Raw genomic sequence first — 24,909 nt, forward strand, 5'->3', positions numbered from 1 at the left:
ATCAGGTGCCCACGAAAACGTGAAACATACAAGGACTATACAATTTTTCCCCAATGAAAGATCACAAATGGTTCAAATGAGACCCTATGCAATACGTCTAATTAGAGGGGCGCGTAAGTCATAGTGTCTGTCACTGGTGCGTTTAATTTAGAAATGTGCTCCACAGATCTACCATGAACAGACTGAAATTATGTTAACCATTGTATTATCTGTACAACAGTCTTAGCCCAACAGCATGAAAGTTACGACAGATGTCGTGACCCATATTTAGTGTATAACGTATACATCTTATTTACTACCTACATCCATCTTGACAATTAACAGCCAAAAATATTCCTTCAAATCCCTCGCTTACTACAAAGAACAGAGTACATTGTATGCTCGTAATTGCTTTATTTGTATCGGTATTCTCAATTGCATGTGTATTATTTAGCGTACTAAAACATTAAAGTGTATATTGACATGGCACGAATTGTCTTCCAGAAGCTGGCATGGTGTTGGTACAAAGGTCGTTTCAGATATAGATATATACTATAAATTTACTGTAGTTACAGTATTTGATAGATTTTAATTTCTAAAGTATTTACTCTCCCTCCTATTTTATCTGTCTTTGATACATTAATTGTACATGGACATTGCAAATTGCTTTCAAGGTGAACCTGGATTTGCTATTCTACCTTTTGGCATTGACGTTCAGTTTCCTGTCACAGCTATCGTGAAAACAATATTCATATAGCATAATTAGATATTAGAGTGTCGTAAACTTCATCGGAGTAATGTCTATTTGTCTGGGTAGGGTCCGGCCATGACCTTGGAGATGAAGTCCTCGTACTTGACGTTGCCCTCCAGATCCTCTCTCAAGTCCGTGCACTTGATGATGTCGTCCATCTGGGTGTCGGTCAGTCGGTCTCCCAGAGATGTCAGAACATGCCTCAACTCAGCAGATGAGATGAAGCCCTGACCCTCTCTGTCGAATGTCTTGAAAGCCTCCATGAAATCGGCGTAGGTGCCTGTGTCTTTGATCTGCATGACGGTCTGGTAGATGGGAAGGAATTCCTCCAGTTTGTAGTTCTTCTCTCCAAACTTCTCCACACCTCCGTTCTTCAGGATGGTGGTCATGGTAGGGTTGAGGCCCAGACAGTACAACATGTCGCCGGTCTTGGCAGCGTCGACGGCACCATCACGACCATCCCAGAAATCGAAAAGGTCGAACACCTCGGTGACCTCCTCAATTTCATCCTTTGATAGTTGAGGCTAAAAAACATTTGTACAGAATTAGACCTTTAAGGATACAGACAAAAAGTTGTTACGAGTTGTTACGAGTTGTTACGAGAAATGTCTGTGTTCAAATGTACGACAGTATCCCAGTAGATGAGCCATGAAAACGAACTGGATTTGATACCACGCCAAAGTTTCAAAAACTAAAACAAAAACTAATACTAAATTACCGTGAAATGATTTCATGAGGGTTTTCAGTTTTTAAAATACTGTGTGTCAAAACTCTCTACACATGAAATCACAAAATGACATAACAGTACTGTGTAGCAAAGTATTCACATTCATGCAACGACCCAAAAAACACAAGAATTCGGTATATATCATATTCACATTCGTTTACGTTACGTAAACACACAAGGTTTGAACATCATCGTAAACCATTAGGTATCATCAGCATTAGAATCGTTTGTCAAATCAAACTCGGACCGCTGTCTGTGATAATAATGAAACTTGATAATTTGACAGTGCGTCGCTGCTTGTGTTGGCAAACGGTCAAGTGTACAGCCGAGAGTCCACTCTAGACGCAATGGCAGGGGACAGATTTTAAAAAGGATATGGAGGAGTACACAACTTTCAGAAATATTTCAGTAATAAAACGTATGGCACAAGAAGTGGGTATCGATTAACCTATATGTCGATTCGAACATGAGTTCTCGATGAAAAGAGAAAATGCTTTAACCACTAGGCTACCCCCTCCAACCACCCCAACCCAACTTAAGAGGCGACTAACTGGACCGGGTGGTCAGGCTCGCTGACTTGGTTTGGCACATGTCATCGGTTCCAAGTTGCGTAGATCGATGTTCATATTGATCACTGGATTGTATGGTCCATTATTTACAGACCGTCGCCATATACCTGGCATATTTCTGAATGCGACGTAAAACTAAATTCACCCGCTCACTATCACTCAAACACTCAATCACTGTCATTGAAGATTATATGAATACAAGAAACACAAGTGCCAGCCCTTGTAAAGGGAAATCACAGAATGGTTTGAGTTGACTTTTTGTGGAAACATTCTCTTGTTGAATGCGTGTATCTATTTTGGGGGCTTCCCCTTTCCTTTCACCGGAAAAAGCAAAATCCGTTTTTGACGCACAAGTTTTTATAAAGCTTTACAACAACAGACAATATCAGTGTGAGACTGAGTGGATCAAAGGGTCTAGTAATTACGCCAGTACTAGAGAGTGAGTGAGTGAGTGAGTGAGTTGAATTTTACGCCGCTTTTTGCAGTATTCAAGCAACATCACGACGAAGGACACCAGAAATGGACTTGTTTGTAGTATTATTACTGGCACATGGTACTGTGCCGGATAACATGAACATGAAGATGTCCTTTGCTATGTGTCATATATCAGATGTCTACCCAAGTCCAGCACCTTCCACTGTAATATGATAATTATTTAAATTTAGTCTAGACAGCAAAAGCAAGTCAATCAAGAAAATTATAGCTAGTATACGATTCATGGAACTAACGGCGTTGAGAAGACTTACCATGGCGGAGGTTGGGAATGTGCAGATCTGATCGTTGGCTTGTCCTGCAGGAGTTTGTAGGGAGATGGTGGTCAGTCTCCTATATACCCAATGATGACCACTACTCCCCCACCCCTTTCATCATGCACCCTCCCCCCAGCCAGATATGAGTTACCATGCAGTGTCTCCCCGGGATCCCAGACCTATTGCGTCACCCTTACCCCGTCCCCTGCACCACAGAGTAGGGCCCGGGGAGTCCAGATACAACCACGCGTCTCTAAGTGCCTTGTTACATAAGACCTTATGGTAACGTTGATAACATACTGCAGAATGCATGTAAACTGATCGGCATACCGATTCCTCTCAACATAATACATGTATGGACGAAACAAACAATCTGTGGTGCTAATCTCTCCCTAGACCATTGAGTTGTCATTATATTGACAATAGATGCGTAACAGGCTTCCAGCGGAAATCATTATCACAATTAGCACTTAGTCGATTTTAGAGGTAATATACTAATACACAACCAAACACGAAAAACTCAGTATTTTCTATATAACTGAAACAAAATGTGACGTTTTAGATGATTTCTCATAAAATAATTACAGCAGTATACATTTCTTACAAATCGACCAAAACACTTAGCTGGCCCAACTTCTTTACTTTAACTTCAGAAAATCGCAGTGCGAAGAGCGGCGAGTGGAATGGTTTGTAAGAGACAAGCATGAATAAGAATCCAACTGAAAGATAAACCATCTGCAGCATGTACTTGTTCCGGCTATATTGACGTCACATATCGTACTGAATACAGCTTGGCATCAGTTTGGTTTGCTTTGATTTGTTTGTTATCAGTGTCTGACATCCTTCTTCAGTATATTATTTTATTAAAATCATTTGCCTGGTCTTTAGACTAACAACTAGTCTCTGAAATGAAGACATTTTACGGTTCATAGTAAAACAATGAATTCCTATTTATCTGTGTAGGATCCGATGAGACTTTCTCCATTTTCAGAAACTTTGGAAATCTGGACTTGCAAATTGTTTTTAAAAGTTGGGGTGAATACATTTAGACAAGACGTAGACGCGTAGACTTCTGACGTCGCTGAAATGAACATACTTTCAGCGCATAATAAAACAATAAATGTATATTTATCTGGTTAGGGTCCGATGAGACTTTTCATTTTCAGAAACTGTGGAAATCTGGAGTTGCCACATATTTTACGACATGCATGGTCTTTCTTGGATGTATTTTGCGTAAGGGTCTGTATGACAGACTATTGGTCTTTCGTAAGAATAGCTCGCTACTGACGTCGTGTTTTGTGCACGTTCATTGTGTTATTAAGTAGGTGTTCGTCTTGTACACGTTCATTGTGTTATAAAGTAGGTGTTCGTCATGTACACGTTTATTGTGTTATAAAGTAGGTGTTCGTCTTGTACACGTTCATTGTGTTATAAAGTAGGTGTTCGTCTTGTACACGTTCATTGTGTTATAAAGTAGGTGTTCGTCTTGTACACGTTCACTGTGTTATAAAGTAGGTGTTCGTCTTGTACACGTCCATTGTGTTATAAAGTAGGTGTTCGTCTTGTACATGTCCATAGTGTTATACAGTAAGTATTCGTTTTGTGCATGTTCATTGTGTTATGCAGTAAGTGTTCGTTATAAAACGTGTTCTTTGTTATATTCTTCTTTGTAACTTCAAGAGCCCATGTAAAGCATTTTAAGAAAGACTTCATTTCATGGGGCAAGCATCACTACAAGTTTGTATCTGTCCTTAGAGATCAGTACATTTCTGGAAGATGAAAGCGAATGAAACCCTCAACTACTCTGAGAAAACATGGACGTAAAATTTGAGGCTAAGGCATTGAGACAAGACGTAGCCTCCTGAGGGAATGTCATTTTTTTCACAAGGTATTTGTGAAGGGTCTGATAATCATCAAACAGGAAATTCTCTTCGATCTACACAAGTGAACATAACATGAAGAAGACAAATGACACCGTCTCGTGTGTTTCATATCTAGAGGTATGCGTAAACATTCATATTTATCTCATACTGCTTGGGTATGCGTTCATAAAATGCACATTCGTCGTAACAGTCTTATGCGTGTTCATCATATTTGTGCGTATCCATCGTACACGTATTCATTACTACGTATGTTTGTAATGTACGTGTTCCATTGCATACGTAATCGTTACATATGTAATCAGTATTTTTATATAAGTATTCATCGAGTATGTATTGACTCCGTTACATAAGTTAGTCATATAAATGTTCGTCACAAACAATTTCAGTATCAATGTGTACTTTATGAACGTATTCGTCGTTATTGTTTACTTCGTTCATATGTGTTCGTTAGGGTCAGTATTTGTTTCGTACGTTTAGCAACGTATGTACGTTTCTCATCTTTCATCGCATCATCAGACCCCAGCGTCCTCATCCTACATGCCTCAATACCCCTACTTAGGGTTCAATTCTTAGCTTCCTGTTCTGGGTTCAGTATGTAAGTGTGTTTATGTACTGAAGATTCATACAATAATCATTGATGTCTTGGTGATTCAGGTTATTAAATCTTGGCATAAGATTCTCGTTCACATTTGTTTAAACTTGAGAATGGTTTGTCCAGTAATAATCTGACATTACAATGCTTACACCTTTATGGATATAAAGCTGGTATTCACAGAGACGGAAAGGGTATTTGTTCTTTGCATTCGTTCTAAACATACTTCCAATGGTTCTGCATAAAAAGAAACAATTGATATAGATTCTTATATTTTATTTATTCTTATTGAAGAGTACCCGACACTAGAAATACATATATCAACGTTCAAATTCATGTACGTGTTAAAGACCTCTGTATTCATAAACAATGTGCTTGCTCTGATTTGACTACAGTCGTTTGTTGCATTGTCAGTAGTAGAGTACTTTCAATTTATGTAAGAGAACCGCACATTGTCATTAACAGATCTACAACTTGCGACAATCCAATTTTGAAGCCCATTCCTGGTTTGAAGCCCATTCCTGGTGTCCCACGCCGTTATATTGCTAACACATTGGTGAAAGCGGCGAAATACTCCACTCACTCTTCTACTCAGTGCTATTCTCGGCTATTATATCAACTTTCAGCCCATGGCCTTGAATGCTGATAAATATCTTGACATGTTGTATATTCTAATGTTAATCATCTGTATTCCACTCAAGCTGTTCTACAGAGTAATTCATATTGTACTTCAAACTTCACTACAGCTACATATGCTACACTACAGTTAAATACTACATACACAGTAGCACAGCTAAATACTACATACACAGTAGCACAGCTAAATATTATATACACAGTAGCACAGCTAAATACTACATACACAGTAGCACAGCTAAATACTATATACACAGTAGCACAGTTAAATACTACATACACAGTGGCACAGTTAAGTACTACATACACAGTAGCACAGCTTAATACTACATACACAGTAGCACAGCTAAATACTACATACACAGTAGCACAGCTAAATACTACATACACAGTAGCACAGTTAAATACTACACACACAGTAGCACAGTTAAATACTACATACACAGTAGCACAGCTAAATACTACATACACAGTAGTACAGCTAAATACTACACACACAGTAGCACAGCTAAATACTACATACACAGTAGCACAGTTAAATACTACACACACAGTAGCACAGTTAAATACTACATACACAGTAGCACAGCTAAATACTACATACACAGTAGTACAGCTAAATACTACACACACAGTAGCACAGTTAAATACTACATACACAGCAGCACAGCTAAATACTACATACACAGTAGTACAGCTAAATACTACATACACAGTAGCACAGCTAAATACTACACACACAGTAGCACAGCTAAATACTACATACACAGTAGCACAGTTAAATACTACATACACAGTAGCACAGCTAAATACTACACACACAGTAGCACAGCTAAATACTACATACACAGTAGTACAGCTAAGTACTACATACACAGTAGTACAGCTAAATACTACATACACAGTAGCACAGTTAAATACTACACACACAGTAGCACAGCTAAATACTACACACACAGTAGCACAGCTAAATACTACACACACAGTAGCACAGCTAAATACTACATACACAGTAGTACAGCTAAGTACTACATACACAGTAGCACAGCTAAGTACTACATACACAGTAGCACAGCTAAGTACTACATACACAGTAGCACAGCTAAATACTACATACACAGTAGCACAGCTAAGTACTATACACACACTGTGTAATCGGCATTCTAGAAGTTGGTGAGTCAAAAATGGAACATACAACTTAATGGATCACAAATGTTTTTTATTGCTGTGACAACGATAACAACGACGCAAGGATCTACATCGAAACGTTGCTCGACGCAATAAACAAGAAGCTGTAATCCATTAAGTTGTATGCTTCATTAGACTTCATACTACACTACACCTCACTACACTACACCTAACTACTATGCTCTACAGCTAAATACTACATACTACACTACAGTACAGCTAATACTACATACTACACTGCAGTTAAATGCTACATGCTACACTACAGCTAATACTGCAGACTACACTACAGCTAAGTACTACACACTATACTACAGCTAAAAACTACATTCTACTCTACAGCTAATACTACATACTACACTAAAGCTACATATTACATGCTACACTACAGCTACATACTACACTACAACTACAGTATTCCCAGAAATTATTGAGAAAATCTTTGTTTTGTTTTTTCTAATGATGCTAAGATTGGAAAAAGGGCTTTCACTGTGCACTAAGCATACTAAATAAGGGAGACAACTCTTGAAGGCTTAGAAGGCAGCTCATTACGTCAAGAGTTATCTCCCTTGTCTGAGCAGACGGCTTCCTATGTTGACATGGCAGAATTTACAGCAAGAGAGAAAAGAAAGCTCATTCTAGATGATTTTGAAAGGGGTGAGGCTGATGCTAAAGTGTTAGCTTGTAGACATGGTATTCTTCTGTCTACAGTATACAGAACTTTGAAGAATATTCAAACAGGAACCGGGATAGAGCACAAAGCAGGGGCAGGTCGGCCTAGGAAATTCAGTGTTGTGGATCGCCGAAGACTTGGGCAGATTGTGAGTAGGGGCAAATTGAAAAGTGTTGAGAACATCAGAAATGAAATGATTAGCAGAGGAAGTCCTCAGGTATGCAATGAAACAGTTAGGCAGGAATTACAGAGACTTAATTGAGTCAAAAAACGTGGAATTCCCTTGCCGTTGATGAAAGATGCACAAAAGGAAAAACGTTTAAACTGGTGTCGGGCTCATGAAAATCAAGATTGGGATAATGTTTTCTTTTCGGATGAAAGTTCTGTTTGGCTTTTCCCTAATTGTGTGAAAATTTGGACCAAAGATACTGTCAAACCTATCTACCAGCGACCAAAACATAGCCCGAAGTTTCACATGTGGGATGGCATATCGGCTCGCGGAGTGACGCCACTGTGTGTTTTCACGGGAAACTTGACAAAAGAAAGATACGTTGACATTCTAAATGGTCACCTTCTTCCGACAGCACAAACATTGTATGAAGATTTTCCAGCATGATAATGACCCAAAACACACTGCGCGCTACACAAAACAGTGGTTGTCGGGCGAAAATGTTCAAGTTTTAGACTGGCCCAGTTACAGCCCAGACCTAAACCCAATTGAGAATGTGTGGGGAGTCATGAAGGACAGAATAAACCAAAAGTGACTGAGAAATATTGAAGATATGAATGCCGAGGTGGTCCAATATTGGGATACCCTGTCACACGATTACCTACAAACTTTGATGGGTAGTGTGCCTAGGTGTATTCAGGCATGCATTGCTGAGCGAGGAGGTCTAACAAAGTACTAAAACAAGACTGAGACTGTAAAAGGATGATGTTTTAACATGTTTATGTAAGTAAAACGCCAGAAGTTAATAAACGTAATGAGTTACATGACGCAACATGATTCTCAATAATTTCTGGGAATACTATACATACTACATACTACACTACAGCTACATACTACATAGAACATACTACACTACAGCGAATACTACATACTACGCTACAGCTACATACTACACTAAAGCTAAATACTACATGCTACACTACAGCTATTACTACATACTACACTACAGCTAATACTACACACTACACTACGGCTAATACTACATACTACGCTACAACTGCATGCTACACTACAGCTACATACTACATGCTACACTACAGCTACATACTACATTACGGCTAATACTACATACTACACTACAGCTAAATACTACATACTACACTACGGCTAATACTACATACTACACTACAGCTACATACTACATACTACACTACAGCTAATACTACATACTACACTACGGCTAATACTACATACTACACTACAGCTACATACTACACTACAGCTAAATACTACATGCTACACTACAGCTACACACTATATACTACACTACAGCTAATACTACATACTACACTACAGCTAATACTACATGCTACACTACGGCTAATACTACATACTACATTACAGCTAAATACTACATACTACACTACAGCTAATACCACAGACTATACTAAAGCTGAATACTACATACTACAGTACAGCTAAATACTACATAGTACACTACAGCTAATACTACATACTACACTACAGCTAATACCACAGACTATACTAAAGCTGAATACTACATACTACAGTACAGCTAAATACTACATAGTACACTACAGCTAATACTACATACTACACTACAGCTACATACTGCATACTACACTACAGCTATATACTGCATACTACATACTACACTACAGCTAAATACTACATACTACACTACAGCTAAATACTACATACTACACTACTGCTACATACTAAATACTTCACTACAGCTAAATACTACATACTACACTACAACCAGTACTACATGCTACACTACAGCTAATACTACAAACAACACTAAAGCTAAATGCTACATACTTCACTACATCTAATTACTACAATAGACTCTAGGTCAATATTACGTGCCACACTGCTAATTGTATTCTATTGTGGATCAGTCTGTTTACTTGATCGTCCCTTCGCCATAACACTGGGTATGTTTAAGTGCTATAAATACAGAACACAAGCGAGTCTCTTTCGTTAATGTGTGTTCATTGATATACTGAGTAGAAACACTACTCTTGTCCTAGGTTTTCATCGGAGTAAAATGTCTATTTGTCTGGGTAGGGTCCGGCCATGACCTTGGAGATGAAGTCCTCGTACTTGACGTTGCCCTCCAGATCCTCTCTCAAGTCCGTACACTTGATGATGTCGTCCATCTGGGTGTCGCTCAGTCGGTCTCCCAGAGATGTCAGAACATGCCTCAACTCAGCAGATGAAATGAAACCCTGGCCCTCTCTGTCGAATGTCTTGAAAGCCTCCATGAAGTCGGCGTAGGTGCCTGTGTCTTTGATCTGCATGACGGTCTGGTAGATGGGAAGGAATTCCTCCAGTTTGTAGTTCTTCTCTCCAAACTTCTCCACACCTCCGTTCTTCAGGATGGTGGTCATGGTAGGGTTGAGGCCCAGACAGTACAACATGTCGCCGGTCTTGGCAGCGTCGACGGCGCCATCACGACCATCCCAGAAATCGAAAAGGTCGAACACCTCGGTGACCTCCTCAATTTCATCTTTTGATAGTTGAGGCTGAAACATAAATGACACAATCTAAGTTGTACAAGCAACGAAATTTTAAACTGAATTGATCATTTGCGAGTGTATAAGGATACCAGTACCTTAATGCCCAAAGTAATAAAACATTTTACCAAGCCTCTCTAGGAACGTTTACTATAATGCTGATATCGTGGACATAGTTTGACAAAGAGATGGAGTTAAGACCTAAAAATCAAATCCAAGCAAAGAAAAACCCAACAAAGATTAAATGACCAGTCAAACGCTGACACAAGTAACTGTTTTATGTAAATACAAAATAGAAATCATCACGCATTCTATTAAAGATGAAGATTACAATGAATGTGACGGCTCATCACAAGGTCAAGGTCAACAATATATTACCATGTTGAAAGCTGACGGTTGTGGAATCCAGAGGGATTAGGTATATCCGAGCCGCTAGACTGTCTGTATGTGTAGCATGTAGAGTGAGGGTTTGCCTGGACTACTTATACCAACAGGTACCCATCAGAAGCCACCCCATACTGTGATCCCTTCCCCTCACAGAGGACCCCTCCTTAAGTACTAATGTGAGGCCATGTGGTCGCAGCACCCCTAATTGCTACCCCTTAGTCCCTACCCCCTAACCCTACACACCGTAACCCCCGGAGTAGTCGTTTGGACTGGACATGAAATCCTGCGGTGTTAATGTTCTCGGTATGTAATATGAGCATGAAATATTTGGTTGATAATGTTGAAAAACTACTCCCACGTGTGTATATAGTTAAACAATAATTATCACATTTCTGTGGTCCCTATTTGAACTACTTCTACGTGTCTTAGGCGCTTCACAAGTTTTCCCTCGATCGTTGGATGTCAATCTCTATTTTCTTGCAACACTGGTGTCAGACAGGGAGATAATTCATTCCCGATTTTCTTTGCTTTGTGCTTAAATGATATTCAACACCCACTCCCTCCCCACCCCCTCGGAAAGGACTAAAAGTTTTGTAAACGTAAGACAATCTACCCCAAATTTTATGGTTTATACTGAACTGGGCAGATATCCTTTTAGTGCTGAAGTACCAGTACAGATCCTCAGCTACCTTTGTAAAGTTACAACTGAAACTACTAACAGAACCCCCATTGTTTGTAACATTATGAAGTGTAGATCAAATTTCGACCACCTAATAGCAGTCTAAAACATTATTCAAAACGTCGGGCTCTCCCCATATCTGAAAATATCAAAAGTTCACTAACATCCACTGGTTGAAACATCACGTCAAAATGTTGTTGATTGACAATCAATCATGGTATGCTAAACATTCATCTAAGGGAAAATGTCATATATATAAACCTCCATCAAAAATTCGTATCTGGTTAACAAAATTAAGCACTTGTCATCATAGGTTACCCATTGTAACAGGACGATGGCTTAATGTAAACCCAGAAAACAGAACATGTACAATTTGTAAAAATACTATTATTTGTGACGAGTTTCATGTTATTTTATCATGTACACATCTTAACGTTGAACGTAAGACGATACTTCCCTCTTATTTGTGCAATAACCCACATAAGGACAAATGTATCTCACTTATGAAATCAGATTATACTCCACTCCTATTGAAACTATCACTCTTTACTAAAACTGCTCTTAGTCATTTCTAAACCAATATTTCCACTCGTGTGTTATTGTAATAGAAACAATTGTATGTATATCACTCTGCACGATTCTCTTCTCTTCTCTTCTCTTCTCTTCTCTTCTCTTCTCTTCTCTTCTCTTCTCTTCTCTTCTCTTCTCTTCTCTCCTCTCCTCTGACGTTTTAGATGATTTCTCATAAAATAATTACAGCAGTATACATTTCTTACAAATCGACCAAAACACTTAGCTGGCCCAACTTCTTTACTTTAACTTCAGAAAATCGCAGTGCGAAGAGCGGCGAGTGGAATGGTTTGTAAGAGACAAGCATGAATAAGAATCCAACTGAAAGATAAACCATCTGCAGCATGTACTTGTTCCGGCTATATTGACGTCACATATCGTACTGAATACAGCTTGGCATCAGTTTGGTTTGCTTTGATTTGTTTGTTATCAGTGTCTGACATCCTTCTTCAGTATATTATTTTATTAAAATCATTTGCCTGGTCTTTAGACTAACAACTAGTCTCTGAAATGAAGACATTTTACGGTTCATAGTAAAACAATGAATTCCTATTTATCTGTGTAGGATCCGATGAGACTTTCTCCATTTTCAGAAACTTTGGAAATCTGGACTTGCAAATTGTTTTTAAAAGTTGGGGTGAATACATTTAGACAAGACGTAGACGCGTAGACTTCTGACGTCGCTGAAATGAACATACTTTCAGCGCATAATAAAACAATAAATGTATATTTATCTGGTTAGGGTCCGATGAGACTTTTCATTTTCAGAAACTGTGGAAATCTGGAGTTGCCACATATTTTACGACATGCATGGTCTTTCTTGGATGTATTTTGCGTAAGGGTCTGTATGACAGACTATTGGTCTTTCGTAAGAATAGCTCGCTACTGACGTCGTGTTTTGTGCACGTTCATTGTGTTATTAAGTAGGTGTTCGTCTTGTACACGTTCATTGTGTTATAAAGTAGGTGTTCGTCATGTACACGTTTATTGTGTTATAAAGTAGGTGTTCGTCTTGTACACGTTCATTGTGTTATAAAGTAGGTGTTCGTCTTGTACACGTTCATTGTGTTATAAAGTAGGTGTTCGTCTTGTACACGTTCACTGTGTTATAAAGTAGGTGTTCGTCTTGTACACGTCCATTGTGTTATAAAGTAGGTGTTCGTCTTGTACATGTCCATAGTGTTATACAGTAAGTATTCGTTTTGTGCATGTTCATTGTGTTATGCAGTAAGTGTTCGTTATAAAACGTGTTCTTTGTTATATTCTTCTTTGTAACTTCAAGAGCCCATGTAAAGCATTTTAAGAAAGACTTCATTTCATGGGGCAAGCATCACTACAAGTTTGTATCTGTCCTTAGAGATCAGTACATTTCTGGAAGATGAAAGCGAATGAAACCCTCAACTACTCTGAGAAAACATGGACGTAAAATTTGAGGCTAAGGCATTGAGACAAGACGTAGCCTCCTGAGGGAATGTCATTTTTTTCACAAGGTATTTGTGAAGGGTCTGATAATCATCAAACAGGAAATTCTCTTCGATCTACACAAGTGAACATAACATGAAGAAGACAAATGACACCGTCTCGTGTGTTTCATATCTAGAGGTATGCGTAAACATTCATATTTATCTCATACTGCTTGGGTATGCGTTCATAAAATGCACATTCGTCGTAACAGTCTTATGCGTGTTCATCATATTTGTGCGTATCCATCGTACACGTATTCATTACTACGTATGTTTGTAATGTACGTGTTCCATTGCATACGTAATCGTTACATATGTAATCAGTATTTTTATATAAGTATTCATCGAGTATGTATTGACTCCGTTACATAAGTTAGTCATATAAATGTTCGTCACAAACAATTTCAGTATCAATGTGTACTTTATGAACGTATTCGTCGTTATTGTTTACTTCGTTCATATGTGTTCGTTAGGGTCAGTATTTGTTTCGTACGTTTAGCAACGTATGTACGTTTCTCATCTTTCATCGCATCATCAGACCCCAGCGTCCTCATCCTACATGCCTCAATACCCCTACTTAGGGTTCAATTCTTAGCTTCCTGTTCTGGGTTCAGTATGTAAGTGTGTTTATGTACTGAAGATTCATACAATAATCATTGATGTCTTGGTGATTCAGGTTATTAAATCTTGGCATAAGATTCTCGTTCACATTTGTTTAAACTTGAGAATGGTTTGTCCAGTAATAATCTGACATTACAATGCTTACACCTTTATGGATATAAAGCTGGTATTCACAGAGACGGAAAGGGTATTTGTTCTTTGCATTCGTTCTAAACATACTTCCAATGGTTCTGCATAAAAAGAAACAATTGATATAGATTCTTATATTTTATTTATTCTTATTGAAGAGTACCCGACACTAGAAATACATATATCAACGTTCAAATTCATGTACGTGTTAAAGACCTCTGTATTCATAAACAATGTGCTTGCTCTGATTTGACTACAGTCGTTTGTTGCATTGTCAGTAGTAGAGTACTTTCAATTTATGTAAGAGAACCGCACATTGTCATTAACAGATCTACAACTTGCGACAATCCAATTTTGAAGCCCATTCCTGGTTTGAAGCCCATTCCTGGTGTCCCACGCCGTTATATTGCTAACACATTGGTGAAAGCGGCGAAATACTCCACTCACTCTTCTACTCAGTGCTATTCTCGGCTATTATATCAACTTTCAGCCCATGGCCTTGAATGCTGATAAATATCTTGACATGTTGTATATTCTAATGTTAATCATCTGTATTCCACTCAAGCTGTTCTACAGAGTAATTCATATTGTACTTCAAACTTCACTACAGCTACATATGCTACACTACAGTTAAATACTACATACACAGTAGCACAGCTAAATACTACATACACAGTAGCACAGCTAAATATTATATACACAGTAGCACAGCTAAATACTACATACACAGTAGCACAGCTAAATACTATATACACAGTAGCACAGTTAAATACTACATACACAGTGGCACAGTTAAGTACTACATACACAGTAGCACAGCTTAATACTACATACACAGTAGCACAGCTAAATACTACATACACAGTAGCACAGCTAAATACTACATACACAGTAGCACAGTTAAATACTACACACACAGTAGCACAGTTAAATACTACATACACAGTAGCACAGCTAAATACTACATACACAGTAGTACAGCTAAATACTACACACACAGTAGCACAGCTAAATACTACATACACAGTAGCACAGTTAAATACTACACACACAGTAGCACAGTTAAATACTACATACACAGTAGCACAGCTAAATACTACATACACAGTAGTACAGCTAAATACTACACACACAGTAGCACAGTTAAATACTACATACACAGCAGCACAGCTAAATACTACATACACAGTAGTACAGCTAAATACTACATACACAGTAGCACAGCTAAATACTACACACACAGTAGCACAGCTAAATACTACATACACAGTAGCACAGTTAAATACTACATACACAGTAGCACAGCTAAATACTACACACACAGTAGCACAGCTAAATACTACATACACAGTAGTACAGCTAAGTACTACATACACAGTAGTACAGCTAAATACTACATACACAGTAGCACAGTTAAATACTACACACACAGTAGCACAGCTAAATACTACACACACAGTAGCACAGCTAAATACTACACACACAGTAGCACAGCTAAATACTACATACACAGTAGTACAGCTAAGTACTACATACACAGTAGCACAGCTAAGTACTACATACACAGTAGCACAGCTAAGTACTACATACACAGTAGCACAGCTAAATACTACATACACAGTAGCACAGCTAAGTACTATACACACACTGTGTAATCGGCATTCTAGAAGTTGGTGAGTCAAAAATGGAACATACAACTTAATGGATCACAAATGTTTTTTATTGCTGTGACAACGATAACAACGACGCAAGGATCTACATCGAAACGTTGCTCGACGCAATAAACAAGAAGCTGTAATCCATTAAGTTGTATGCTTCATTAGACTTCATACTACACTACACCTCACTACACTACACCTAACTACTATGCTCTACAGCTAAATACTACATACTACACTACAGTACAGCTAATACTACATACTACACTGCAGTTAAATGCTACATGCTACACTACAGCTAATACTGCAGACTACACTACAGCTAAGTACTACACACTATACTACAGCTAAAAACTACATTCTACTCTACAGCTAATACTACATACTACACTAAAGCTACATATTACATGCTACACTACAGCTACATACTACACTACAACTACAGTATTCCCAGAAATTATTGAGAAAATCTTTGTTTTGTTTTTTCTAATGATGCTAAGATTGGAAAAAGGGCTTTCACTGTGCACTAAGCATACTAAATAAGGGAGACAACTCTTGAAGGCTTAGAAGGCAGCTCATTACGTCAAGAGTTATCTCCCTTGTCTGAGCAGACGGCTTCCTATGTTGACATGGCAGAATTTACAGCAAGAGAGAAAAGAAAGCTCATTCTAGATGATTTTGAAAGGGGTGAGGCTGATGCTAAAGTGTTAGCTTGTAGACATGGTATTCTTCTGTCTACAGTATACAGAACTTTGAAGAATATTCAAACAGGAACCGGGATAGAGCACAAAGCAGGGGCAGGTCGGCCTAGGAAATTCAGTGTTGTGGATCGCCGAAGACTTGGGCAGATTGTGAGTAGGGGCAAATTGAAAAGTGTTGAGAACATCAGAAATGAAATGATTAGCAGAGGAAGTCCTCAGGTATGCAATGAAACAGTTAGGCAGGAATTACAGAGACTTAATTGAGTCAAAAAACGTGGAATTCCCTTGCCGTTGATGAAAGATGCACAAAAGGAAAAACGTTTAAACTGGTGTCGGGCTCATGAAAATCAAGATTGGGATAATGTTTTCTTTTCGGATGAAAGTTCTGTTTGGCTTTTCCCTAATTGTGTGAAAATTTGGACCAAAGATACTGTCAAACCTATCTACCAGCGACCAAAACATAGCCCGAAGTTTCACATGTGGGATGGCATATCGGCTCGCGGAGTGACGCCACTGTGTGTTTTCACGGGAAACTTGACAAAAGAAAGATACGTTGACATTCTAAATGGTCACCTTCTTCCGACAGCACAAACATTGTATGAAGATTTTCCAGCATGATAATGACCCAAAACACACTGCGCGCTACACAAAACAGTGGTTGTCGGGCGAAAATGTTCAAGTTTTAGACTGGCCCAGTTACAGCCCAGACCTAAACCCAATTGAGAATGTGTGGGGAGTCATGAAGGACAGAATAAACCAAAAGTGACTGAGAAATATTGAAGATATGAATGCCGAGGTGGTCCAATATTGGGATACCCTGTCACACGATTACCTACAAACTTTGATGGGTAGTGTGCCTAGGTGTATTCAGGCATGCATTGCTGAGCGAGGAGGTCTAACAAAGTACTAAAACAAGACTGAGACTGTAAAAGGATGATGTTTTAACATGTTTATGTAAGTAAAACGCCAGAAGTTAATAAACGTAATGAGTTACATGACGCAACATGATTCTCAATAATTTCTGGGAATACTATACATACTACATACTACACTACAGCTACATACTACATAGAACATACTACACTACAGCGAATACTACATACTACGCTACAGCTACATACTACACTAAAGCTAAATACTACATGCTACACTACAGCTATTACTACATACTACACTACAGCTAATACTACACACTACACTACGGCTAATACTACATACTACGCTACAACTGCATGCTACACTACAGCTACATACTACATGCTACACTACAGCTACATACTACATTACGGCTAATACTACATACTACACTACAGCTAAATACTACATACTACACTACGGCTAATACTACATACTACACTACAGCTACATACTACATACTACACTACAGCTAATACTACATACTACACTACGGCTAATACTACATACTACACTACAGCTACATACTACACTACAGCTAAATACTACATGCTACACTACAGCTACACACTATATACTACACTACAGCTAATACTACATACTACACTACAGCTAATACTACATGCTACACTACGGCTAATACTACATACTACATTACAGCTAAATACTACATACTACACTACAGCTAATACCACAGACTATACTAAAGCTGAATACTACATACTACAGTACAGCTAAATACTACATAGTACACTACAGCTAATACTACATACTACACTACAGCTAATACCACAGACTATACTAAAGCTGAATACTACATACTACAGTACAGCTAAATACTACATAGTACACTACAGCTAATACTACATACTACACTACAGCTACATACTGCATACTACACTACAGCTATATACTGCATACTACATACTACACTACAGCTAAATACTACATACTACACTACAGCTAAATACTACATACTACACTACTGCTACATACTAAATACTTCACTACAGCTAAATACTACATACTACACTACAACCAGTACTACATGCTACACTACAGCTAATACTACAAACAACACTAAAGCTAAATGCTACATACTTCACTACATCTAATTACTACAATAGACTCTAGGTCAATATTACGTGCCACACTGCTAATTGTATTCTATTGTGGATCAGTCTGTTTACTTGATCGTCCCTTCGCCATAACACTGGGTATGTTTAAGTGCTATAAATACAGAACACAAGCGAGTCTCTTTCGTTAATGTGTGTTCATTGATATACTGAGTAGAAACACTACTCTTGTCCTAGGTTTTCATCGGAGTAAAATGTCTATTTGTCTGGGTAGGGTCCGGCCATGACCTTGGAGATGAAGTCCTCGTACTTGACGTTGCCCTCCAGATCCTCTCTCAAGTCCGTACACTTGATGATGTCGTCCATCTGGGTGTCGCTCAGTCGGTCTCCCAGAGATGTCAGAACATGCCTCAACTCAGCAGATGAAATGAAACCCTGGCCCTCTCTGTCGAATGTCTTGAAAGCCTCCATGAAGTCGGCGTAGGTGCCTGTGTCTTTGATCTGCATGACGGTCTGGTAGATGGGAAGGAATTCCTCCAGTTTGTAGTTCTTCTCTCCAAACTTCTCCACACCTCCGTTCTTCAGGATGGTGGTCATGGTAGGGTTGAGGCCCAGACAGTACAACATGTCGCCGGTCTTGGCAGCGTCGACGGCGCCATCACGACCATCCCAGAAATCGAAAAGGTCGAACACCTCGGTGACCTCCTCAATTTCATCTTTTGATAGTTGAGGCTGAAACATAAATGACACAATCTAAGTTGTACAAGCAACGAAATTTTAAACTGAATTGATCATTTGCGAGTGTATAAGGATACCAGTACCTTAATGCCCAAAGTAATAAAACATTTTACCAAGCCTCTCTAGGAACGTTTACTATAATGCTGATATCGTGGACATAGTTTGACAAAGAGATGGAGTTAAGACCTAAAAATCAAATCCAAGCAAAGAAAAACCCAACAAAGATTAAATGACCAGTCAAACGCTGACACAAGTAACTGTTTTATGTAAATACAAAATAGAAATCATCACGCATTCTATTAAAGATGAAGATTACAATGAATGTGACGGCTCATCACAAGGTCAAGGTCAACAATATATTACCATGTTGAAAGCTGACGGTTGTGGAATCCAGAGGGATTAGGTATATCCGAGCCGCTAGACTGTCTGTATGTGTAGCATGTAGAGTGAGGGTTTGCCTGGACTACTTATACCAACAGGTACCCATCAGAAGCCACCCCATACTGTGATCCCTTCCCCTCACAGAGGACCCCTCCTTAAGTACTAATGTGAGGCCATGTGGTCGCAGCACCCCTAATTGCTACCCCTTAGTCCCTACCCCCTAACCCTACACACCGTAACCCCCGGAGTAGTCGTTTGGACTGGACATGAAATCCTGCGGTGTTAATGTTCTCGGTATGTAATATGAGCATGAAATATTTGGTTGATAATGTTGAAAAACTACTCCCACGTGTGTATATAGTTAAACAATAATTATCACATTTCTGTGGTCCCTATTTGAACTACTTCTACGTGTCTTAGGCGCTTCACAAGTTTTCCCTCGATCGTTGGATGTCAATCTCTATTTTCTTGCAACACTGGTGTCAGACAGGGAGATAATTCATTCCCGATTTTCTTTGCTTTGTGCTTAAATGATATTCAACACCCACTCCCTCCCCACCCCCTCGGAAAGGACTAAAAGTTTTGTAAACGTAAGACAATCTACCCCAAATTTTATGGTTTATACTGAACTGGGCAGATATCCTTTTAGTGCTGAAGTACCAGTACAGATCCTCAGCTACCTTTGTAAAGTTACAACTGAAACTACTAACAGAACCCCCATTGTTTGTAACATTATGAAGTGTAGATCAAATTTCGACCACCTAATAGCAGTCTAAAACATTATTCAAAACGTCGGGCTCTCCCCATATCTGAAAATATCAAAAGTTCACTAACATCCACTGGTTGAAACATCACGTCAAAATGTTGTTGATTGACAATCAATCATGGTATGCTAAACATTCATCTAAGGGAAAATGTCATATATATAAACCTCCATCAAAAATTCGTATCTGGTTAACAAAATTAAGCACTTGTCATCATAGGTTACCCATTGTAACAGGACGATGGCTTAATGTAAACCCAGAAAACAGAACATGTACAATTTGTAAAAATACTATTATTTGTGACGAGTTTCATGTTATTTTATCATGTACACATCTTAACGTTGAACGTAAGACGATACTTCCCTCTTATTTGTGCAATAACCCACATAAGGACAAATGTATCTCACTTATGAAATCAGATTATACTCCACTCCTATTGAAACTATCACTCTTTACTAAAACTGCTCTTAGTCATTTCTAAACCAATATTTCCACTCGTGTGTTATTGTAATAGAAACAATTGTATGTATATCACTCTGCACGATTCTCTTCTCTTCTCTTCTCTTCTCTTCTCTTCTCTTCTCTTCTCTTCTCTTCTCTTCTCTTCTCTTCTCTTCTCTCCTCTCCTCTTCTCTTCTCTTCTCTTCTCTTCTCTTCATAAAACATTACCTCTGAGTATTTCAGTATTGGTCATGTCACGTTTGTGTTCGTTTGTGAATCAGTTTGTCTTTGTGCTTGCAACAATGTGTTTGTAAGACAACGCTTTCGTTCATACGGATCGCTATGCCTTGTTTTGTTTCGCTACACAGCATTTGTTATACAACTGTTTTGTACTGTTGGTTGTCGCATGTTCCCTGTGCATGCTATATATTGTTTGAAGTGTATATGATATTTTAGCATGTGCTATGCAATGTTTGGTATTGAAATGTGTGTTGTTCGTTTCGTACATCGGTGATCCAGCTGCATGCAGTAAGTATGGCGACCTCATGTTGATTCTAACAGTACAACATGAGTTGCTAAACAAATTTTATTGTTGTACATACAGTTATACCATCTGGAAAATATTGTTAATGGCGAATCAGAGCTCACTTACTCACTCACTAAATACTCTATACTCACTCACTCAATCAGTCAATCAATCAATCGCTCAACCGCTCACTCAACCACTCCCTCACTCACTCAACCGCTCAACCGCCCACTCACTCATACACTCACTCAACCCCTCACTCAACCACTCAACCACTCTCTCAACCACAGAACCACTCAACTACTCACTCAACTACTCACTCAAGCACTCACTCAACTACTCACGCAACCACTCACTCAACCACTCACTCAACCATTCAACCACTCACTCAACCACTCATCCACTCACTTTAATATGTTTGTATTGGTGATATTACTGTGAGAAGTTTCGAAGACCCAACCAATCGTTTTGCCACGATAGATTATAACCTAGGCCATCAGTATAATCGCCTGAATGTCAGCTTTCTGGACACACATACATAACGTTGATAAAAAGAATACGTACATATTTGCATCTTAACTTTTCATTCAATTTCCTTTAATTTATAAACCTGAAGAAAAAAAGAATTTCATGATTATGCTCCTGTCTAATCAAGCCACTCTGCAACACATCAGTTCTGACGCCAGGCGATAATTTGAGTGACATATTAAAGTTGGATATCTGACAAAAGACAGCAAAAGGTGATGATCACCTAGGTTCACTCATATCGGTGACATAGTCATGTCGACATGTTGGAGCTCTTCCACACATTCGCCATACCGTCCTTGAGACCTCGTAGTGATTGTTTCAACATGCGCTAGCGTTCGGTAAACGGGCTAGGTGAATTGCTAAACTTCTCAGTTTCAGCAAGCTTCCTGCCGCTCGATCTGCACCAGTAGATCTCCTGCTTCATACCCTGCTCGTATTGTGGTCACAGTCTGTGGTTCGGTGGATTGTCGAGTCCTAACGGCGTGGGGCATCGCTCTGACAAAGACTGTGTTCCATAATGTCTGTTGAAATATAGCTTGAATATTGTTGACTGCGTCTTTAAACAACATTCATTCGATCCAATAATAACACCCTGGGCTGCACCTTGAATGCATTATATATATTTTCATTGCCTCGTTCCTCAAGGCTCATGTAGCTAAGGCAACGTGCGTTACCACCTTAACTACAGCGAGGATGTCTCAGCGTTCCGATTATCGTGATGTTAAAACATTGGATACACGATAACCTTAGCGCTAAAATTGTGTAGCATATTACCGACAGTTGACGTACGTCTTCGGTGCAGTGTAAGAAAATTAATGTTTTTTATCGGAAAGATATTTTGCGTTATAAGTTCATTATGCTAAGCTGACGCACAAAGAAAGTACACAGCAGATGCTTTAGGATTATTCTTAAAAACAAAGTAAATATTTTTAAAAGTCTTTAGATTGTAAGTTAGATTCACCAACACTGTGTACATGTTGCCAAACAGTTTTCAAATGATTTTCGTTGCCATCTGGAAAATGATCCATGAAACACCTGTGTACCTTTGTACGTCAGTGTATACTATAGTTATATCAAACTTATAAATTATGCATAATTTCTCATTTCTTCAGTCTGTGGAAAAAGATATATCTTAAACATGATGAGCTGATTCACAATCATGACACCAATTCAACCCATTCTATCATGGATGGGATCCCAGACCAACACCCGTTTGGGGATAAGAATGTCGGGAAATATCGGTTTAACCTGAAGCTACCAAAATGTCCATTCGTTTGCAAAATGGTATAAGATGTGCTTAAAACACTGTACCAGTGTCGAGAATCGAATCCAACACTTCGGTGCGACTGGTTAACACTTTATTCGCTCTACCACCCAATTCCTACAATCCGTAGTTTAAAACAGAAGGGAAATCCAAAGGTTCATAGACACTGTAAGCTTCCTTCCATGTGCATGTGTATCAATAAGCTGATACAGAAAGTGTCATTAGGCCAGAACCACACTCAATGAGCATGGAAGAGCATGTGGGAATATAGATTCAGTGCAAGAAAGATGAGATAAATTAAACGTTACGCTTTCATGTGACTTCAAATTTCACTTAGTTGTCTTTGCTAATTAAATGTACATACTACAGGGAGCCTCTCCTCGTAATGCCTCCAGTAGGGTGATTGACGAGAGTAGCTGAGATTAACCAAAGAGGGAAATCACGACACACTCCACGTATGTCTTTAGCTTACACCAAGACAAAATGTGTAGATGTCTAGCCAATAATAAGCTTACATAAGACACACATGTGCGTTTGGAGTGAGTGATTATTGCTTATCGTTGAGCAATATAGGTAACACCTTATGACATGAGGATCTCTATTGCCTGCTGTAAGACAAAGACCAAGGGGGACAACTTGAAAGCGGTGCCAACTGTGAGTACAGCTCCTCACAGCTCGTTACCTGATGCCAAGCCACGACTGTCACTCACATATATAAAGATCTTTCAGAGTAGAAACTGTCTGGATATTGTTCATGCAAAGTAACTCACTCGCGCACGCACGCACGCACTCACTCACTCACCGACACTCAACCGTGATGTTTCTTGTCTCGGTACGAAAAGACAGAAAATATATTTTGGTACAAATTGTCTTTATTCTACACTGGTACTACAAATACCAACTACACAGTACTATATCCATGCTAATGCTACGTGTATACTACAAAAAAGATAAATACTACAATGGAATATATTTACATGGGAAAATACTCCTATGTCAGGCATGTTCTACGTACAACACGAAGCCTGTAATCTCCTATGGAAGCGGACAAGATTTGGGGTTTTTTTTGTCTGGCTGTCCACCACGACACTGAAGATCAGTGTTGAATTTGTCCATGTGTCTGTAGCAGTTCACAAGTGTCTGACAGTGTTTATTTGTCTGGGTAGGGTCCGGCCATGACCTTGGAGATGAAGTCCTCGTACTTGACGTTGCCCTCCAGATCCTCTCTCAAGTCCGTGCACTTGATGATGTCGTCCATCTGGGTGTCGGTCAGTCGGTCTCCCAGAGATGTCAGAACATGCCTCAACTCAGCAGATGAGATGAAGCCCTGACCCTCTCTGTCGAATGTCTTGAAAGCCTCCATGAAGTCGGCGTAGGTGCCTGTGTCTTTGATCTGCATGACGGTCTGGTAAATGGGAAGGAACTCCTCCAGTTTGTAGTTCTTCTCTCCAAACTTCTCCACACCTCCGTTCTTCAGGATGGTGGTCATGGTTGGGTTGAGGCCCAGACAGTACAACATGTCGCCGGTCTTGGCAGCGTCGACGGCACCATCACGACCATCCCAGAAATCGAAAAGGTCGAACACCTCGGTGACCTCTTCAATTTCATC

The 24,909-nt window shown here is 39.1% G+C and overlaps 4 protein-coding genes across 4 annotated transcripts; all 4 read right to left on the bottom strand.

The window, feature by feature from the left end:
* Positions 1–449: 449 nt before the first annotated feature.
* On the bottom strand, positions 450–5,190 carry LOC137260885 (myosin essential light chain, striated adductor muscle-like). The gene is made up of 3 exons (XM_067798430.1): positions 5,148–5,190; positions 2,773–2,816; positions 450–1,254 (listed from the first exon to the last, which is right to left on the bottom strand). Exons 1-3 carry the CDS (start codon positions 5,188–5,190, stop codon positions 781–783), a joined length of 561 nt encoding a protein of 186 aa, XP_067654531.1. The 3' UTR covers positions 450–780.
* Positions 5,191–9,981: 4,791 nt separating this feature from the next.
* LOC137261206 (myosin essential light chain, striated adductor muscle-like) lies at positions 9,982–10,463 on the bottom strand. The gene has a single exon (XM_067798915.1). The coding sequence runs from the start codon at positions 10,361–10,363 to the stop codon at positions 9,995–9,997; it is 369 nt and encodes a 122-aa protein (XP_067655016.1). The 5' UTR covers positions 10,364–10,463; the 3' UTR covers positions 9,982–9,994.
* An 8,440-nt stretch (positions 10,464–18,903) lies between these two features.
* Positions 18,904–19,385, bottom strand: LOC137261285 (myosin essential light chain, striated adductor muscle-like). The gene has a single exon (XM_067799008.1). It carries the CDS (start codon positions 19,283–19,285, stop codon positions 18,917–18,919), a length of 369 nt encoding a protein of 122 aa, XP_067655109.1. The 5' UTR covers positions 19,286–19,385; the 3' UTR covers positions 18,904–18,916.
* A 5,062-nt stretch (positions 19,386–24,447) lies between these two features.
* On the bottom strand, positions 24,448–24,905 carry LOC137261286 (myosin, essential light chain, adductor muscle-like). The gene has a single exon (XM_067799009.1). It carries the CDS (start codon positions 24,817–24,819, stop codon positions 24,451–24,453), a length of 369 nt encoding a protein of 122 aa, XP_067655110.1. The 5' UTR covers positions 24,820–24,905; the 3' UTR covers positions 24,448–24,450.
* Between the last annotated feature and the right edge of the window lie 4 nt (positions 24,906–24,909).

Source organism: Haliotis asinina, chromosome 14, assembly GCF_037392515.1.
Source record: "Haliotis asinina isolate JCU_RB_2024 chromosome 14, JCU_Hal_asi_v2, whole genome shotgun sequence".
NCBI classification, from domain to species: domain Eukaryota; kingdom Metazoa; phylum Mollusca; class Gastropoda; order Lepetellida; family Haliotidae; genus Haliotis; species Haliotis asinina.